The sequence below is a fragment of the Lithobates pipiens genome, unplaced genomic scaffold, assembly GCF_037356315.1.
Source record: "Lithobates pipiens isolate NorthernLeopardFrog02 unplaced genomic scaffold, aLitPip1_a1.2 Scaffold_10, whole genome shotgun sequence".
Taxonomy (NCBI): Eukaryota; Metazoa; Chordata; class Amphibia; order Anura; family Ranidae; genus Lithobates; species Lithobates pipiens.
In genome coordinates this window covers 199,855,208-199,875,281 of record NW_027507686.1, presented here as the reverse complement: position 1 = coordinate 199,875,281, position 20,074 = coordinate 199,855,208, and the positions used below count along the sequence as shown (strand labels likewise).

At 42.5% G+C, this 20,074-nt stretch overlaps 1 protein-coding gene across 1 annotated transcript in view; it reads right to left on the bottom strand.

Moving 5' to 3' along the window:
• ANO3 (anoctamin 3) overlaps positions 1–20,074 on the bottom strand; it is a 371,821-nt gene that overhangs the window by 39,759 nt on the left and 311,988 nt on the right. Inside the window, exon 18 of the mRNA XM_077460837.1 lies at positions 11,845–11,956. Coding sequence (XP_077316963.1) covers positions 11,845–11,956 — 112 coding nt within the window. The remainder of the gene's footprint in view (positions 1–11,844; positions 11,957–20,074) is intronic.

Sequence of the window (20,074 nt, the reverse complement as noted above, 5' to 3'; positions counted from 1 at the left end):
ATTCGTTTTCCTTTTTGAGGCTTTCCACTCTCTTTTCATCTGATGATTGGGCCAGTAACACATTTCCTGTATTAGAGTGTCTCCACTCTGGATGAAGGAGCACAGGGGTACAGCAAACTCCAGCATTGTCAGTCTGGGTGGAAGGTGAGTGTTAGATGAACTAGCAGATTTAAAGTGGTAGTTCAGTCAAATCTAAGGCTAAACCTACTTCCACCTCCATTGTAAGCCTATTCTGTCTAACCCTGTAAAAAAGATCTATATACGTACCTGTTCTGTAGCTGAGACCATTAAATACTCTAACAAAATTAAGGAAAATTCCAGCAAATACTTTATATAGCAAACAGTTTTTTTCCTTTTGGGAAAAAGGTTTTACCTAAATAAAGGCTGACATTATAAGCACACCTGCCAGTGATAAATGCTTTGTTTCACCTCTATAACTGATATGTTCTGCTAGAGAGCTTTTTCTTTAGGAAAACAGACTTACTGGCTGGATCACCAGATGGAAATAAAAGAAAGAAAGCCTAAAATAGAAAATGAATGCAGCCATCACATGTAAGAAATGATAAGCTTCAATATAATAAATATTTGGTCTTTGGTTTAATACCACTTTTGCTTAGGTTGACAATCTGCTGATATGTTTCCACAAGCATTGGCTCAGACACCTGGCGGTTGATTTACTAAAGGCAAATAGGCTGTTGATTTTGCAAGGGAAGCTTCCCCAGAGTTAGGCTTCATGCACACGAGACGCAGATGCAAACGCTGCTGGACACATGTTGAAACCGGCGTTTAGAAACGCGCGTTTTGCCGAGATTTTTACTGTGATTTAGCGGCGTTTTACCGCGTTTTACCGCGTTTGCTTCTAGAAGCGTTTAGTTAAGCTAACATCATAGACCCTCCCCAGCTCAAAAATTAACTATTTCAGCAATTTTGTGAGACCAGAGTGAGTAGCAGCAGCTGTGAGAGCTGCAGTGTACTTGTATTTAGCGTGTCACTTGCCACGGCACCTGCCACAAGTTGTGGATTGTCCACTTGCCACGTGACTTGCCACATCACCTGCCACGTCACTTGCCATGTCATCTGCCACAAGTTGTGGATTGTCCAACTGCCACGTCACCTGCCACAAGTTGTGGATTGTCCACTTGCCACGTGACTTGCCACATCACCTGCCACGTCACTTGCCACGTCACTTGCCACGTCACCTGCCACAAGTTTTGGATTGTCCACTTGCCACGTCACTTGCCACGTCACTTGCCACAAGTTGGGGATTGTCCACTTGCCACATCACCTGCTACGTCACCTGTCACAAGTTGTGGATTGTCCACTTGCCACATCACTTGCCACCTGCCATGTCACTTGCCACAAGCTGTGGATTGTCCACTTGCCACGTCACTTGCCACGTCACCTGCCACGTCACTTGCCACGTCACCTGCCACAAGTTTTGGATTGTCCACTTGCCACGTCACTTGCCACGTCAGCTGCCACGTCACTTGCCACAAGATGTGGATTGTCCACTTGTCACATCACCTGCCACATCACTTGCCACATCACCTGCCACGTCACCTGCCACAAGTTGTGGATTGTCCACTTGCCACGTCACTTGCCACATCACCTGCCACGTCACTTGCCACGAGATGTGGATTGTCCACTTGCCACGTCACTTGCCACGTCACCTGCCACGTCACTTGCCACGTCACCTGCCACAAGTTTTGGATTGTCCACTTGCCACGTCACTTGCCACGTCAGCTGCCACGTCACTTGCCACAAGATGTGGATTGTCCACTTGTCACATCACCTGCCACATCACTTGCCACATCACCTGCCACGTCACCTGCCACAAGTTGTGGATTGTCCACTTGCCACGTCACTTGCCACGAGATGTGGATTGTCCACTTGCCACGTCACTTGCCACGTCACCTGCCACGTCACTTGCCACGTCACCTGCCACAAGTTTTGGATTGTCCACTTGCCACGTCACTTGCCACGTCAGCTGCCACGTCACTTGCCACAAGATGTGGATTGTCCACTTGTCACATCACCTGCCACATCACTTGCCACATCCCCTGCCACGTCACCTGCCACAAGTTGTGGATTGTCCACTTGCCACATCACTTGCCACATCACCTGCCACGTCACTTGCCACAAGATGTGGATTGTCCACTTTCCACGTCACCTGCCATGCCACCTGCCACAAGTTGTGGATTGTCCACTTGCCACGTCACCAGCCACATCACCTGCCACAAGTTGTGGATTGTCCACTTGCCACACCACTTTCCAAGTCACCTGCCACATCACCTGCTACAAGATGTGGATTGTCCACTTGCCACGTCACCAGCCACATCACCTGCCACAAGTTGTGGATTGTCCACTTGCCACATCACTTTCCACGTCACCTGCCACGTCACCTGCCACAAGTTGTGGATTGTCCACTTGCCACATCACTTTCCACGTCACCTGCCACGTCACCTGCCACAAGTTGTGGATTGTCCACTTGCCACGTCCCTTGCCACGTCCCCTGCCACGTCACCTGCCACAAATAGATTGTCCACTTGCCACATCACTTGCCACATCACTTGCCACATCACCTGCCACAAGTTGTGGATTGTCCACTTGCCACGTCACCTGACACAAGTTGTGGATTGTCCACTCGCCACGTCACTTGCCACATCCCCTGCCACAAGTGGATTGTCCACTTGCCACGTCACTTGCCACATCCCCTGCCACAAGTGGATTGTCCACTTGCCACGTCACTTGCCACGTCATCTGCCACAAGTTATGGATTGTCCACTTGCCATGTCACCTGCCAGGTCACTTGCCGCGTCACCTGCCAGGTCACTTGCCACGTCACCTGCCACAAGTTGTGGATTGTCCACTTTCCACGTCACTTGCCACTTCACCTGCCACGTCACTTGCCACAAGTTGTGGATTGTCCACTTGCCACATCACTTGCCACCTGCCATGTCACTTGCCACAAGTTGTGGATTGTCCACTTGCCATGTCACTTGCCACCTGCCATGTCACTTGCCACAAGTTGTGGATTGTCCACTTGCAATTGCAATTGTTTAAAATATTTTTCTAATGGTTTTTCATCATTTGCAATCATTTTTGAGATTTTTAATGTAAAAAAAAGGTCACCTTTAAAAACGCATATAAACGCAAACGCGGCTAAACGCGGCAGCGGCGTTTTGCCGCGTTTTACCGCGTTTTGCGTCTGAAACGTGGAAATTTTTGCTTCTGAACGCATTTTTTTGCTTCTGGAAAAACGAGATTAAACGCAACTGCATAAAAACGGAAAAAAAATAGACTGTGTGCATGGACACATAGGATAACATTGAATGAGTTCAGGGGCAGTTGAAAAAACTGTCCAACTGCATCTGAACGCGCGTTTAACTGCGTCTCGTGTGCATGAGGCCTTAAGTGCATGCGGTGAAATTTCACTTTGCAAAGAATACCCATTCACATGCAGGGTTAATAAAATAGTGGAAGTCAGCACGGCTTCACCTCATTCATACCTCTATGGTGATAAGTATCTGGTGATAAAAACATCTGGCTACTTCTATGTTCAAAGACTTTTTGCTACAACTCTTGTAATATATAGGATTTAAACCTTTTTTAAATACAATCAGAAAATGAAATCATGCATGAAAAGTTTTGGATAAAGTACAGGCATACCCCACTTTTAAGTACACAATGAGGTTTATTTACTAAAGCTGGGAAATGCAAAATCAGGCTCACTTCTTTTATGAGATTCCGGGTTTTATTACCAAAGCTTAATTGAACAAGCTGAGGTTAGAAGCTCATTGATTTCTATGCTGAAGTGAGCCTGATTTTGCATTTTTCAGCTTTAGTAAATAAACCCCATTGTGTATGTAGTGGATGACATTTTGGATAAGATGTCACACGCATGTAAATTTAGTTTTTGACTCAGAACAATAAAGGTTATGAGGGTTAATTGTGTAGGTAGGCCTTAACACCAGTCTGGCCAGGCTGTGTTTGGAAGTTCTGCCTGGTCATGTGAACGGTGAGGTGCACATGACAGGAAAGAACCAGGTCTGGTTGGATGTTTAGGTATCAGCCTTCTCAGAGCCAATCAGTGGGAGTGCCGAGGCCCGCTGAGGAGTCTGGGAAGGGGTACTTAAGGGGTGTGGGTCACGTGTTCAGAAGAGGAGAGGTGTTCGTGAGGCCCGTGTGGTCTGTTCTGGTTCCAGGACCGGGGTAGCCCCATGAGGGGTCCCGGTCACGGGCTGTTCGACATCCCGCAACATGTTCCTGTTAGTGGCCCCTGATAGACCTGTCTGGTCTGGGGTAGGGATCCGTCTGTTTCCGAGCCTCGGAAACCTGCTGGTCCTAGGCGCAGTAACTGAGGGAGGATTCAAAGTGTCTGGGTGTGCTCTCGGCTTGGAGGGACACCACCGTTCGTGGAAGTGACCAGGGGAGGGCTCTTCGGAGGAGGGCCGGCAAGTGGCATCCTGAGAAGTGCCTGGTTACTGAGTTGGGAAGGACATTGACGAATTCTCACTTTTCCAGTACCATTGAGGAGACAGGAAACGTTCCAGGTACGGTGGAAAAAGGTTCCTGTTCACCCTTAGTTAGTTGATTGTTCAAGTTTTGAGTCAATGTGCTGACTGCCATGATCTCTGGCTAGAGATCTGTTCAGCCTTGAGGTAACCAGCTGTGAGTGGCTACTCTCTGGGTGGAAATAGAGACTTTGCTAGACCTGAAGTTCAAGGTGCCTGAGTTCTTCACCCGTGCCCTCTGTTCCCTAAGAGGCTGTGTAATTGAAAGTTGTTGCTGCAAAATAAACCCTTTTAAAGAGGACTTCATCTTTGTCAGTGTTCAAGTCGTTGGGTATCAACCCTGGGAACCCCTAGATGTGGAAGAGCAGGCCAAGAGAAGGTAACTGGTAAGCCCAATAAGTCAAAGCTGCCCTGCAACGGGTTATGGCCGCTACATGTACTTAAAAGTGGGGTATGCCTGTAAAGCAATAAGTAGGGGTTTATTTACTAAAATAAGGAGAATTTGCACTTTGCAAAGAACAGCCAAACACATGAAAGGAAAAAAAAAACACAGCAATTTTTCTTGCACGTGATTTGATGATGGAAGTCAGTACAGCTTCACCTCATTCACTAAGCTCCAGGGAAAAAAATTCTCTTGCAAAGCAAACAGTCAATTAGCCTCTATTAAATCAAACCCCTGGAGTTGGGACTGTCACTAAACACTACCTCTGTTAAAAATCCTTTGCCATAACACCAACTCTGCAGTAAACTGTAAGGTGGTTAGAGTACTGTGACATATAATATTTTGGGGGGCAACCTTCAGCATGGCCAACACATTTCCTCCTAGTAGATGGCACTCTTTTCCAGCCCTAGAGGGACTTTTTATGCCATCCTTTAGCACCTTCCCAGAAGGTTTGTTTGCGTCACCCCAGATGATGTCTATGAGGACGAAACACATCGGGAGGACTCCACTGCCGCCATTTTTTATGTGCGTTTATTACTATTTTTTAATAAATTTAATTTTAAATGGAATTATGCTATATGGCCTTATCTTTCCATTCTATGTGTTCATCACTCTGAGTTGGGCCTTTTGTGTGATTGGAGAAAACCTGTTTTAACCATTTGTGTTTGGAAAAGATTTCTCTGTCGATTTTGGCATTCCTGCACCTGCGAGTTTGATTTTCCACAGTTACCATAAAAGAATGTATGACCCTTGGAATATATATTCTTTTGGGTCAGAAATATCCGGTAAGCCTGCATCTGCTGAGGTGGTGGTACTGGCACATTGGTGTTCGCATGTTATTCCTCTAGGATTGGATAGTTCATCTGAAATTTAATCACACACGTGGGACTTGAATACTTTCTTTCAAGAGAAGGGACTTTATACTTATGATTTTCCTTTTTATGTTGATTATTTTTATTTTTGTGTATATTTGGATACATATAAGCACAATTCTACACGGAATTGGAATAACACTTTTTTGTGTTTATTAGTGCAATACTTGTTATAGGCATCACGAGAGTCTACGTGGTTATACACGTGGATGAGATATATTTTTGCACAATATTTTCTCAGCGCTACACTTTTTTGTAAATTGTAAAGTATTTTTCAACTAAAATATAAATTTTAGTGTGTTAGCAGCTTCTAGATATTTGGATAGAGCAGTGTTTTTTCTTTGAAATTTTATTTTGTACAGAATAATATATTAATACTGTATATATATATATATATATATATATATATATATATATATATATATATATATATATATATATAGTTAGCAAAGCAATGGGAAGCCAATTCAGCTAATAAAAAAGTTATTTTCTCATGTGAAGTTAGACTAAAAAGACATCATAATGCTGGGGTTATCTGTTATAGAAGAAGCAACTTCCTGCAAAAGGAGTATTGGATAAGAACCAAAAGGACAGATCATGAGCTGGCAGCTTTGTAAGTAAAACGGCTTATACTGTATTTCTGAAGCTAGACACAAGAAAGGGGCTCAAATGTTTTAAAAGTGTCGGACGGGCAAGGGTTTATTTTCTGCTTCATATTTTTCATTCTGCGTGAGGCTTGCTGTTTGGATGCTGGAAATGCTGTTTATGTCACTTTGATGCTGGAAGCGTAATAAATCTGGTTGCAGTCAAATTTTACCGGGTGGATTCTCAGAAAACACTGTTTGGGGAACACAACTCTAGGGAGTCATCATTAAAATGTGTATTTAGGGAGAAAAAAAACATAAAAACAAAATTTAAATATGCCTCTTTAAGCAAGGTGCTCATTCCTTTTTTTTTTTCTCATTTAGATGGTAAACATGTGGGGTAGGGATGGACTGAACAGACCCCTGTTCGATTTGCACCAGAATTTCTTGAAAGTTCCAGAAACACTGTGAAAGTTCGGACCCGAATAATGAACTGTCAAAAATCAAGAGTGCCCATTTTGAAGGCTTATATGCAAGTAATCGGGCATACAAAGGTTTTAAGGGTCCGGTCCTGCCCTGGGGGACATGTATCAATAAAAAAATATTTTTTTCAAGTCATTTTTAAATGAGCAGTGCTTTTTTTTTTTTTTTTTTAAAGTGAAAGCCTAAACATTAAAAATGCCTGCCAATATAGTGCCTGGGGGGTCCCCTAAGCCCTTGTACACACGGTCGGAGATTTCGACAACCAAATCCGTCGGATTTTGTCCGTCAGATTTTGCCCGTCGGATCTTGTCCAAAACTGTTGCATACACACGGTCGGACGAAGTTGTCGAAAAATCCGATCATTCAGAACGTGATGACATAATTTCGTTACGATGGGACTACGTTCAGGCTAGTAGCCAATAACTTTGATGTAGGAATTTGATCTGAGCATGCGTGGCACTTGGTCCGATCAAAATTCTCTACACATGATCGGAGTATGTCCGATTGAACCAGTTGGTCAGAAAATATTTCCAACAAGTTGGAAAATTGGGTCCGACGGATATTCCGACGGAATCAGTCCGATGCATACCACACACACTCGGATTATCTGACAACACGGTCCGATAGGACACATTCTGATGGATTCTCCGACCGTGTGTACAAGGGCTTAGTCTACCTGTAAAGTGGCAGATCTGTGCCATATCTAGAATCTGATGCAGTAATAATTGCATTTATAAAGCCAAACAAAAATTACACTTTCCCTGCAAGCTGCCTTTATTTTTCTCAGTAACAGATGGGGAACCAGTGTGTATGATGAGGCCAAAATGTAGTGCACTGGGAACAAGATTAGAGATTTTTTGGATACATTCTGGTGTCACTTTGATGGGTGCGTAAAAATTGGTCTTTGGGTGTAGGTGGCGCCTTCCCACCGTTAGCCTATAGAGGTACTCTTAATGAAAGCAAGAATTGGCCTTGCTGTAAAAAATTGTAATGATATGCACCTGTCAAAACGGGTGCAGAAAAAATACTCTTTGCGTGTCGGGTGCACCTTCCCACCATAACCCTATAGAGGTGCTCTTGATGAAGGCAAAAAAATAATAATTGCAATGATATGCATATGGTTGGTGTTTTTACCACGTTTGATGTGCCTGAGACACTGTTTGCAGATAGTAACAGTGCGATCTGCTGCAGATGTGCTGAAAAAGACCCAGACAGCTGAGCTTTGGGGAGTGGGCAAGGAGATAACAGCTGCAGAATGTGATGAAATAGGAAGGCTGCTCTCTACTCTTTCTTGAGGTTGGCCTCCCTGGAGTTATGCCACCTCATCTTTAGTTTCCTTCTCTGCTCTATCTGGCACCCAAGTCGCATCAGTGACCATATCATCATCTCCATCTCCTCCATCTTCATCATTACCACTGGAGACAACTTGTCAATACGCTGTGGCTTGGGGAACATGAATGTCAATTTGTCTACCAGTGTTCCTCCATCTCTCTAGGCTCATGTTCCTGTCATCCTCATCCTCAGAACCAACATCTGAATCCAGTAACAGCTGGGCATCATCAAGGAGCAAGTGGCTGAAGTTGTGGTCAAATAACTCAACTGACTCCTCAATGGCTGATGTTGGGACTATGGCAGATATAGATGTGGACAAGGGGGCAGGTTTATCCACTCTGGCAACTGCAGAGGACTGCACACTTGTCTTTGCTTGTGTGACACAAGATGAGGAGGATGAGGAAGGTTTAGTAAGCCAGTCCACCCTCTCCTCTGCATGTTCTGGCTGGCTAGCACCGGAAAACTCACTAAACAGAGGAAATTATGCACTGCCTGAGGACTGACCACCACGTCCACCTTTGCCTGTGGACACATTTGTTGCTGTCCCCCTTACAGTGCCATGGGAATGTCTGATTCTCCTTGTTGTCCTCCCAGACATTATTGGGAGGGAGGGGGCAGAGCTTATAAGCAAATGTAAAGAAGAAGTTGAAATCTGTACGTACATGCACTTTAATCAATGTAAAGAGGTGTTTGGTGCATTTTAATTTGAGAACTCACACTACACAGACACACTCCACGGATACACTATAATATACTGCAATATAATGTGCCAAATGTACAGTTATGCACAGAACTACAGTATATTGGCAGTAACACACACAAAAGTAAATGCTGATAAACTGGCATTAACACAAAAAAAGGCGTTAAACTGTCAGTAACACACACAGAACTATATGGCATTAAACTGGCAGTAACGCACACAAAACGATATGGCATTAAACTGGCAGAAATGCACACAGAAGTAAATGGCGTTAAACTGGCAGTAATGCACAAAACTATATGGCGTTAAACTGGCAGTAATGCACACAAAACTATATGGCGTTAAACTGGTAGTAATGCACACAGAAGTAAATGGTGTTATACTGGCAGTAACGCAATCAAATAGACAGTGTTCAACCATCACTACACTGGCGCTATCTAAACTGTCTAAACCTACTCTAGCTATACACTAATGTAAAGATTACTGACACGGTCTCACTACACTACACTGAAACTACCTGAGCTGTCCCTACTCTACACTAATGTATGCATGAATGACACAGTCTCACTACACCAGTGGTCATCAACCCTGTCCTCGGGGCCCACTAACAGGTCAGGTTTTATGCAATACCTTGGGGAGATGCAGACTAGAATACTGAAATCACTGAGCAGCAAATGTAATCACCTGTGATGTATTTCAGTTATCTTGCAAACCTGGCCTGTTAGTTGGTTCTGAGGACAGGGTTGATGACCGCTGCACTACACTTCAGTGAAACTATCTGAGCTGTCCCTACTCTAGCTGCACACTATGCAAAGCTGAATGATGGTCCTCCTCACTACACTCACACTATCCCTAGACTGACACTAAACGAATATTCTACACTGACAATTGAAGCAAAATAGCACAGTATAGCACACTAACTAATAGCACTGAACAGAGGTCTGTTCTATCTCTCTCCATGCTGAAATCACATTGAAAATGGCTGCCATTGAAACAATACTTTTAATACGTTGGGGCAGGAATGAGCCATAATTGGATAAAGTCATGATGACAGTGTCCAATCATGACAGTGCCCTGTGCCCTGATTGGCTGAAGCTTTCACTGATTCAGCCAATCAGGGCTTGCAATGCTCTGATCAGCGCCGCAATGCAATGTGGTCAGTTCGGGGGGCGAGCGAGCCGTTTGTTCGGCTGTTTGTTGAACATCCGAACAGTAAAAGTTCGGCCAGAACTTGTGCTCAGGCCGAACCGCTCAATCCCTCCCAAATGTGAGGTTGATTTAATAATGAAGTAGAGAGTGTTCACTTAGAAAATGAAGTGTTCCCTAGTAGCGATAAGAGGGAAAAGACAAGTGCATAGGATCAGAATGTTAAAAGAGTCCATGAGCAGTCCATTATTAAGCCATAATATATATCCTGATAAAAGTCTGTGTACTGTCCAAATGACAGACACAAAGTGGAGAGAAAACACCAAGGGCAAAGCTCTTCTAAGAGTGAAGCCAACTCTGTATATCAAAGGAAAAAGAAAAAACAGAAAAGCACCTCTAAGTGCTAAGTGTAAATAATCAAGCTCATATGGTAATAATCAAACATCCCGGTGGATCAAATAAACGCCCAGGGTCCGCATGCTAGGGAGCCATGAGGTGGATTCAGAAAGCCTGTGTTCTTTCTGTATTGGCGACCCATCAGATTAGGCCCCGGAAGTGACGTTCTGTCAGCTGCGCATGTGTTCCACCGCTACTAGGTTTGCTAATCTGACAGAACACCTGTAGTCAAAAAAAGGCAGCGGACACCCAGCTACGTCTTGAATTTCAGAGTAATTTTAGCAATAAAGTGAGCATATATAAAGGTTTAGCGCTGAGCAGTGTGTGGTGTACCAACATGGCCTCTGCCACCTTCCTGCTACTGGCGTCCAGCATCACAGGTGTCAACATATTATATTTACATACGCTCACTTTATTACTAAAATTACTCTGCAATTCAAGACCTGGCTGGGTGTAGTAAGATGTCCGCTTCTTGCAAGTGTTCTGTTAGATGAGCAAACCTGTTAGCAGTGGAATGCATGTGCAGCTAACGGAACTTCACTTCCATTAACTAATCTGACGGGTCACTGATTCTGACGGAACACCAGCATTCTTCCGTATCTCTCCAGGCAGACTGACCTCTAGATGGAGCGCAGTGTTGACCACATCACTGGCGTGTGGCGTCACTGGGAGTGGGAGTAAACAACGCATTTCAGAGCATGCGTGATGTGAGTAACAGGCATGCGCACTCCTTTCTCAAGTTAATAGCTGGCATGTGTAATAGTGGAATTAATATTGCTATTACATGTTTATTTCTGCTCCCACTGAACTTGTGTTTGGAGAGAACCATAAACTCATCCCTTTTTACAAAGTTTGCAACATAAAACAACCTTAGTAAATCAACCCCTTAGATTCCCCCAGATGCCCTACCAACTGCACATACTTACAATACATTTTCTCCCCCTCTGCTCTTTTTGGCCCCTCATGAGTAAAGAAAAATATTTGACACTTCTATGCATCAGGGAGTATGTGAGTCTTCTCTTTTTCCTCCCATGTGATAGTGCTAAAGATTGGTGATTGGCTACTCGGGCACACTGCATTGTCAAATGGAGTTGGTGGCTTGGAGTTGGAGTTTATACAGGGCTTCCACTACTGGCCCCTGGTGGCCGAGCAGGACTCCACAGTAGTAAAAGAAAGTCGAGTATGAGGGAAAATGTTGCTTAATTTATCTGATAAACATAATACTATAAGATGATAGATAAAAATACACACAATATCCTAGTCAGATCGTTTGGTGTTGGCTGTCATTCCAAATAGGGTGAGAACAATAGAAAACTGATTTGAGACTATTCTATAAACACAACATGATGCATTTGGCATTTATTGTTACTCTCACCTGCCAAGGAAGAAGGCGATATAAAATATTGAGCTGTTTAAATTGACAAACTGGAACAGGAACATTTTCAGAGCAAAACTGTTTTCCCACTCTGAGTCTGTTCTCGGATGCTCTAGAGATAAAGCACAACATTACTGCACATTCCATGGTTACAGCCCCAGACAACCAACTCTACAAACCTATAAATACAACAATTCTACATACTGGTTAACCATAACAGCACATTTTCTAAGATTTTTTGCTCATATTATATGTTGTAAAATTAGAATATGGAGATTCAGAGGATAAACTGCAGTATGTGAGCCATCATTTTAAATCTATTTTTTTAATTAAATGGGAAAGAAGGAAACATGTATGCATTACCAAATGATATTATTATTTGAAGAAAAAAATATTCCATTAAGCCTGCACTACCACCCAACCCGGATCATGTGGTGCCTGGCTACTAATTAAGACTGCAGGTATTTCACACAGAATTTTACCAGAAGGTCCATAGTTGAAAAACAAAAAAAACAAAAAGCAGATCAATAACACTGATTAAGGTTCAAAAAATCTATAACACCCTCCACTTCCGATGAAATATAAAGTTCAGAATTCACTGGTACCAATCAGTGTCTATAGTTCTCTAATGCTGCGTACACACGAGTGGACTTTTTCGACAGACTAGGTCCGACGGTCTTTCCGACGGACTGTCGACGGAGTTCCGACGGACTTTCCGAATGAACGGACTTGGCCACACACAAGCACACCAAAGTCAGACGGATTCGAACGTGATGACGTATGACCGGACTAGAATAAGGAAGTTCATAGCCAGTGGCCAATAGCTGCCCTAGCGTAGTTTTTTGTCTATTAGACTAGCGTATACACGAGTGGATTTCTCAATAGGAACTGGGTCTGGCGGAGTTCCGGAGAAAAAATTTGAAACGTTCTATTTCTAAAGTCCGCCAGATTTTTGGCAAGCAAAGGTGCGATGGACCCCACACATGATCGAATTGTCCCATCGGACCTTTGCTGTCAAAAAGTCCGGTCGTGTGTACGCGGCATAATAGTCCCTGTCTAGTATACTCTCAGTTAATTAAGAGGTTCAGAGAGGCACAACCAGGAAGCAGTGTCTGTATATGTAATGACCATGAAGATAGACCCTGCCAGGTATTCTCTCAGTGAGCTTAAAGTTTTAGAAGGGCAAAACCAGGACTTGTAGTAGTGAGCCATGAAAGGCCATGTCTGATCTTTTGCAAAATTGTTATTGTTGTTTTCAAAAAATTCTGGAAAATAATATAAAAAAAGAACAATAACAATTGTGGTGTTGCCTCGCCACAATATCAGCATAACAAACATGTAACCATTGAAGATTAGTATACAGTATATATAATCAGCTCATAATGTGAAGTTCAGTAATCAAGTGTACATTAATGCTGACAAAGTGAAAACATTAATTATAATCAATGGAAATATTCCAACTTTTCTTTATCTATGCGTGGATAAACTGAGAGTTAGTTCTAATTTCAAGAGTATGCTTCTGCAAAAAAAAAAGAAACGAATAATAAACTAAAAATAAGTGGGTAGAGAATCCTAAAAAACATAACCCTAGATATGCGTCTTAGCTCTTGAGACAAGAAGATTATAGGGGATGTTTACTTACTTGAGTTTTAATCTGCCCAAAGAGTAGGAAAGGTTAACTATTGTGTATCAATTTGTGTACTGGACTTTTTGACAGCAAATTTGTGTACCGGACTTTTTGACAGCAAAGGTCCGATGGGACAATTCGATCATGTGTGGGGTCCATCGCACCTTTGCTTGCTAAAAATCTGGCGGACTTTAGAAATAGAACGTTTCAAATTTTTTCTCCGGAACTCCGCCAGACCCAGTTCCTATCGAGAAATCCACTCGTGTATACGCTAGTACACAAATTAAAAGGGAAATTTCTGAATCTGGTAAAGTATGTTCCCTAAAAAGTTTCCACCTGTCGAGGAAACATTTAGTAGGGCCGAAGGACATCAAATCATCAGATTCATCAAAGATTCTCTCTACACCATAGCTGCCTTTGGAGCTGATGGTGATAACCAGGACTTTAGTATAACTCTTCAGGTCGTAAGTAGACATGACAAAATCCATGGAGCAATGGATGTTTGTCGAGAAGGTAAGAATAAATCAGTGGGTTTGAAGTACAAAGTAGAGGGTTTTAAGGAATAATCTTAGAAGTGATTTCATGAATACAATTAAGTACTTGGTCCTAGAATGTTTGGTAGAGTCTTTGTGAGATAAGAGGATTAGAAAAGCACAACCAGAATCACACATGCATATAAATATATATATATACAACATCATTGGTAAACTTATTCACATTAATCTTTTCCACCCTCAGGGGTGTGCACATATTTTTGAACCTCCTCTTGAGCACCACAGGAACCCTGAAATCTGTGAAATTCTGATATTCAGAATGTCAAAAGCTGCTCCCGCCTTCTTGCTTGTTCTGACTCATAGGCAGAGGGGGAGACATACTAAAACTGGTGCACTCAGAATCTGTACAGCTGTGCATGGTAGCCAATCAGCTTGTAACTTCAGCTTGTTCAATTAAAGAGGGAGTCCACCTAAAAATAAATAAACACTGCAGCTGCTGACTTTTAATAAATGGACACTTACCTTTCCTGGAGTCCAGCGTTCGGCTCTCGGCTGTTGCTGGCGCCATTCTCGGTGAAGGAATCAGGAAGTGAAGCATTGCGGCTTAACTTGCCGGTTCCCTACTGCGCATGCGTGAGCCGCGCAGCGCAATGAGAATGGTCCGCGCTGTCTCTGGGACCCGTGTGTGTCCCAGCAGACAGCTCGGCGGGACAGGAAGAAGCACAGACTCCCATGGGAGTCTATGCCCGGAAGTGAGTGCAAATACCTGTCTTAGACAGGTAGCCCCACCCCCCTCCCCCCTGAAAGGTGTCAAATGTGACACCGGAGGGGGGGAGGGTTCCGAGAAGTGGAGGTTCAATTTTTGTGTGAATCTCCGCTTTAAGCTTTGGCAATAAAACCTGGAAGCTGATTAGTTTCTGTGCAGAGCTGTACCAGATTTTTCCATCTCCTGTTTTGGTAAATAACCCCCAGAGGCTCAACCTGCTATTGACTTTCCTTTACCAAGTAAGTTTTGGTATATCATATTTGTAAGTCCAGGGCACTCAGGGAAAGTTTTAAGGATATGTAGAAATATATGGTGAGATTACTGCGCTTACCAAAAGTAGTGAAAGTGTAAATAGCAGCTAACACAACAATAAACAAAATAGAAGGAACATATAAAATAAAGTGTAGCACTGTGATGAATATATGCAATGATACCAAAATAAATGACAAGCAATTGTGAATTATATATATATATATATACCGTATATATATATATATATATATATATATATATATATATATATATGCAAAATACAATGACATAATCTATGTCATACAGATCTGTGAGGATCATAGAATTCATCCGTGCAAAATTCATACAAAATGTCAACTAGTGCAAAGCAAATGCAAGGAGAAGGGAATAATTGATAATGCCCCGTACACACGAGCGGACTTTTCAACATCAAAAGTCTGACAGAATGATTCCGATAGACTATTCGATCGTGTGTGGGCTGCAACGGACTTTTGATTCACAAAAGTCTGACAGACTTTAGAAATGGAACATGCTTCAAATTTTTCTGCCAGAACTCTGCCGGACCCAGAAATCCACTCGTGTGTGTGCTAGTCTGACGGACTAAAACCGACGCTAGGGCAGCTATTGGCTACTGCCTATGAACTTCCTTATTCTAGTCCAGTCATACGTCATCACGTTCGAATCCATCGGACTTTGGTGTGATTGTGTGTGGCCAAGTCCGTTCATTCGGAAAGTCCGTCAGAACTCCGTCAGAACTCCGTCAGAACTCCGTCGAAAGTCTGCCGGACTTAAGTCCTGTCGTGTGTACGCGGCATAAGTGAATCAGAAAATAAGTTGGTCCATATTAAAACAGAACTGATGAGGCATGGTCAAGTTCTAAAACCAATGGCAACCACAAAGTCAAATCACCTGGGGTAGTGGGTCCTCCACCCAGGGCAAGGGGTAAACACTCTTACCGGAGACTGTGGACCCACCCACCAGTGGCAGTGGATCAACCAAGCTGAAAGGAATGGAATGGAAAACCCAGAAGTCTGCTAGCCTAGCTCTTCACATTGCTTTGGAATTGTGATCACAATTTTATTGTACACATCTCCATGGTGTCTGTACCGACTTTTTGAATGGATACGTCCATTTAGATCTACACCATATGGAGGCATTTTTCTTCTTATAACCCTCATGTTCTCATTGGATGAGAGTGTTTGCATGCATCGCCAGGATTTCCAGTGACCAGCACCAGATTTCTGGTTTTCCATTCAATTCCTTTCAGCTTGGTTGATCGGCTGCCGCTGGCAGGTGGGTAAGACTTATTTTCTGATTCACTTATCAATTATGCTTTGCACTTGTTGACATTTTGTATGAATTGTGCACGGATGCACTTGGATTCACTGTTCTATGATCCTCATAGATCCGTGTGACATAAATTTATGTCATTGTGTTTTGCATATATATATATTTATTTATTTATTTATTTTTCAGTTACTTATTGTTCATTCTGGTAACATTGCATATATTCATCACAGCGCTATGCTTTATTTTATATTTTAGGGTTATGTGCATGCTTCAAAGGATTAAAAGGTTAACATTAATGTAAAATAAGCTCATCAATTTGTGCTATAACTTAAAAACCTTGTTTCTGTATACTGTTTGTACTTATATATTTCATCACATGCAAGTTATTATTGGTTATGCCTTGATGATCCTTTATCCATGCTGAGAGTCTTCCAGAAAGACCAGATAACCGAATGAGAACAACAGAATCTGTAGTATCTATGATAAACAACCATGTAATTAAAAGCCCAAAGATGTCCTAACACTTTTCCATTCTATCCAGAAATGTTTTTTTTGCAAATCCACTTAAACTGGTCCACAGCCTATTTCCTTAACAAATGTATATTAACTTATTACACAACCATTACACAGTACCTTGCAAAAGTATTCACCCCCCTTGGCATTTTTTGTGTTTTGTTGCATCACAACCTGAAATTAACATGGACTCTTTGATAATTTTCATTTAATTTACAAAACATGCCCACAACTTTGAAGATTTTTTTTATTGTAAAGGTTTTAACCCCCTGATTGCCCCTAGTTAACCCTTTCACCCCCTTTTGCCAGTGTCACTAAGCAATCTTTTTTCTGATCGCTGCATTAGTGTCACTGGTGCCGCTAAGTAGCTAGTTATTTTTTTAGGTTCACCGCCAGGTTTTTATAGCGCTAGGTACCCCCATATACTACCCAATAATGGTTTTAACCCCCTGATTGCCCCTAGTTAACCCTTTCACCCCCTTTTGCCAGTATCACTAAGCGATCATTTTTCTGATCGCTGCATTAGTGTCACTGATGCCGCTAGGTAGCTAGTTATTTTTTTAGGTTCACCGCCAGGTTTTTATAGCGCTAGGTACCCCCATATACTACCCAATAATGGTTTTAACCCCCTGATTGCCCCTAGTTAACCCTTTCACCAGCGATCACAGTATAAGTGTCACTGGTGATGCTGGTTAGCCAGTTAGTTATTTCGGTTCCCCGTCAGGTTTTTATATAGCGCCAGGGACCCCCATATACTACCTAATAAAAATTTGAACCCCCTGATTGCCCCTAGTTAACCCTTTCACCAGTGATCACCGTATAAGTGTTACGGGTGACTCTGGTTAGTTTGCTTTTTATAGCATCAGGGCACCCACCATTTATTAACCAATAAAGGTTTAACCCCCTGATCACCCGGCGGGTGATATCAATTAGGGTTTAGGGTCAGGGTCTGCGTCGCCCCAGGCAGCGCTAGGTTAGTGCCAGTACCGCTAACACCCACGCGCAAAGCATAAACCTCCTGTAGTGGTATAGAATCTGAACAGATCAATATCTGATCTGATCAGATCTATACTAGCGTCCCCAGCAGTTTAGGGTTCCAAAAAAACGCATTGTTAGCAGGATCAGCCCAGATACCTGCTAGCACCTGCGTTTTGCCCCTCCGCCCAGCCCACCCAAGTGCAGTATCGATCGATCACTGTCACTTACAAAACACTAAACACATAACTGCAGCGATCGCAGAGTCAGGCCTGATCCCTGCAATCGCTAACAGTTTTTTTTGGTAGCGTTTTATATTTAAATCCGGAAGGCAGTGCTTGGTTTTCGGGGTCCCGTACGTGGCTAGGCTCCCAAAAAGTCCCCCACATGTGGTGTCCCCGTACTCGGGAGAAGCAGCAGAATTTATTTTGGGGTGTAATTTGACTTATGCCCACAGCATGTGTGAGCAATATATCATTTAGTGACAAATTTGTGCAAAAAATAAATTGTAATATTCCTGCAACTTGTGGCAAAATATAAAATATTTAATGGACTCAACATGCCTCTCAGTAAATAGCTTGGGGTGTCTACTTTCCAAAATGGGGTCATTTTGGGGGTTTTTGTGCTATTTTGGCATTTTATGGCCTTCGAAACTGTGATAGGTAGTGAGGAGTGAAATCAAAAATTTGCACCCTTAGAAACCCTGAAGGCAGTGATTGGTTTTCAGGGTGCCGTACGCAGCTAGACTCCCAAAAAGTCCCACATATGTGGTATCCTCGTACTCAGGAGAAGCAGCAGAATACATTTTGGGGTGCAATTACACATATAACTATGGCATGTGTGAGCAATATATCATTTAGTGACAACTTTTTGTAAACTTTTTTTTTTTTTGTGTCATTATTCAATCATTTTGGACAAAAAAAAATATTCAAAGGGCTCAACATGCCCCTCAGCAATTTCCATGGGGTGTCTACTTTCCAAAATAGGGTCATTTAGGGGGGTTTTGTGTTGCGTTGGCATTTTATGGCCTTCGAAACTGTGATAGGTAGTGAGTAGTGAAATCAAAAATTTGCACCCTTAGAAAACCTGAAGGCAGTGATTGGTTTTCGGGGTGCCGTACGTGGCGAGACTCCCAAAAAATCCCACATATGTGGTATCCCCGTACTCAGGAGAAGCAGCAGAATATATTTTGGGGTGCAATTCCACATATTACTATGGCATGTGTGAGCAATATATCATTTAGTGACAACTTTTTGTAAACTTTTTTTTTCGTTTTGTTTTTTTGTGCCATTATTCAATCACTTGGGACAAAAAAAATATTCAATGGGCTCAACATGCCCCTCAGCAATTTCCTTGGGGTGTCTAATTTCCAAAATGGGGTCATTTGGGGGGGGGGAGGTTTGTACTGCCCTGCCATTTTAGCACCTCAAGAAATTAGATAGGCAGTAGTAAATTAAAAGCTGTGTAAATTCCAGAAAATGTACTCTAGTTTGTAGACACTATAACTTTTGCGCAAACCAATAAATATACACTTATTGACATTTTTTTTTTACTAAAGACATGTGGCTGAATAAATTTTGCCCTAAATGTATGACTAAAATTGAGTTTATTCGATTTTTCTTATAACAAAAAGTAGAAAATATTTTTTTTTCCTCAAGATTTTTGGTCTTTTTCCATTTATATCGCAAAAAATAAAAATCGCAGAGGCAATCAAATACCATCAAAAGAAAGCTCTATTTGTGGGAAGAAAAGGACGCAAATTTCGTTTGGGTACAACATTGCATGACCGCGCAATTACCAGTTAAAGCAGTGCAGTGCGAAATTGTAAAAAGACCTCTGGTCCTTAGGCTGAAAATTTGTCCGGGGCTGAAGTGGTTAAGTCTGACCACAGATTTGCTATTGGATTGAGGTCTGGGATTTGACTAAGCCATTCCAACACATTTACGTGTTTCTCCATAAACCACTCAAGTGTTGCTTTAGCAGTGTGTTTGGGGTCATTGTCCTGCTTGAAGGTGAACCTCCATCCTAGCCTCAAATCACACACACAGAGTGGTATAGGTTTTGCTCAAAAATATCTTGCCATCTTTCCCTCAACTCTGACCAGTTTCCCAGTCCTGACTACTAAAAAAAAATCCCCACAGCATGATGCTGCCACCACCATATTTCATAGGATGGTGTTCTTTGCGTGATGTGATGTGTTCGGTTTGCACGAGGCATAGCATTTTCTTTGATGGCCAAAAAGTTAAATTTTAGTCTCATCAGACCAGAGCACCTCCCTCCATACATTTTGGGAGTCTCCACATGCCTTTTCGC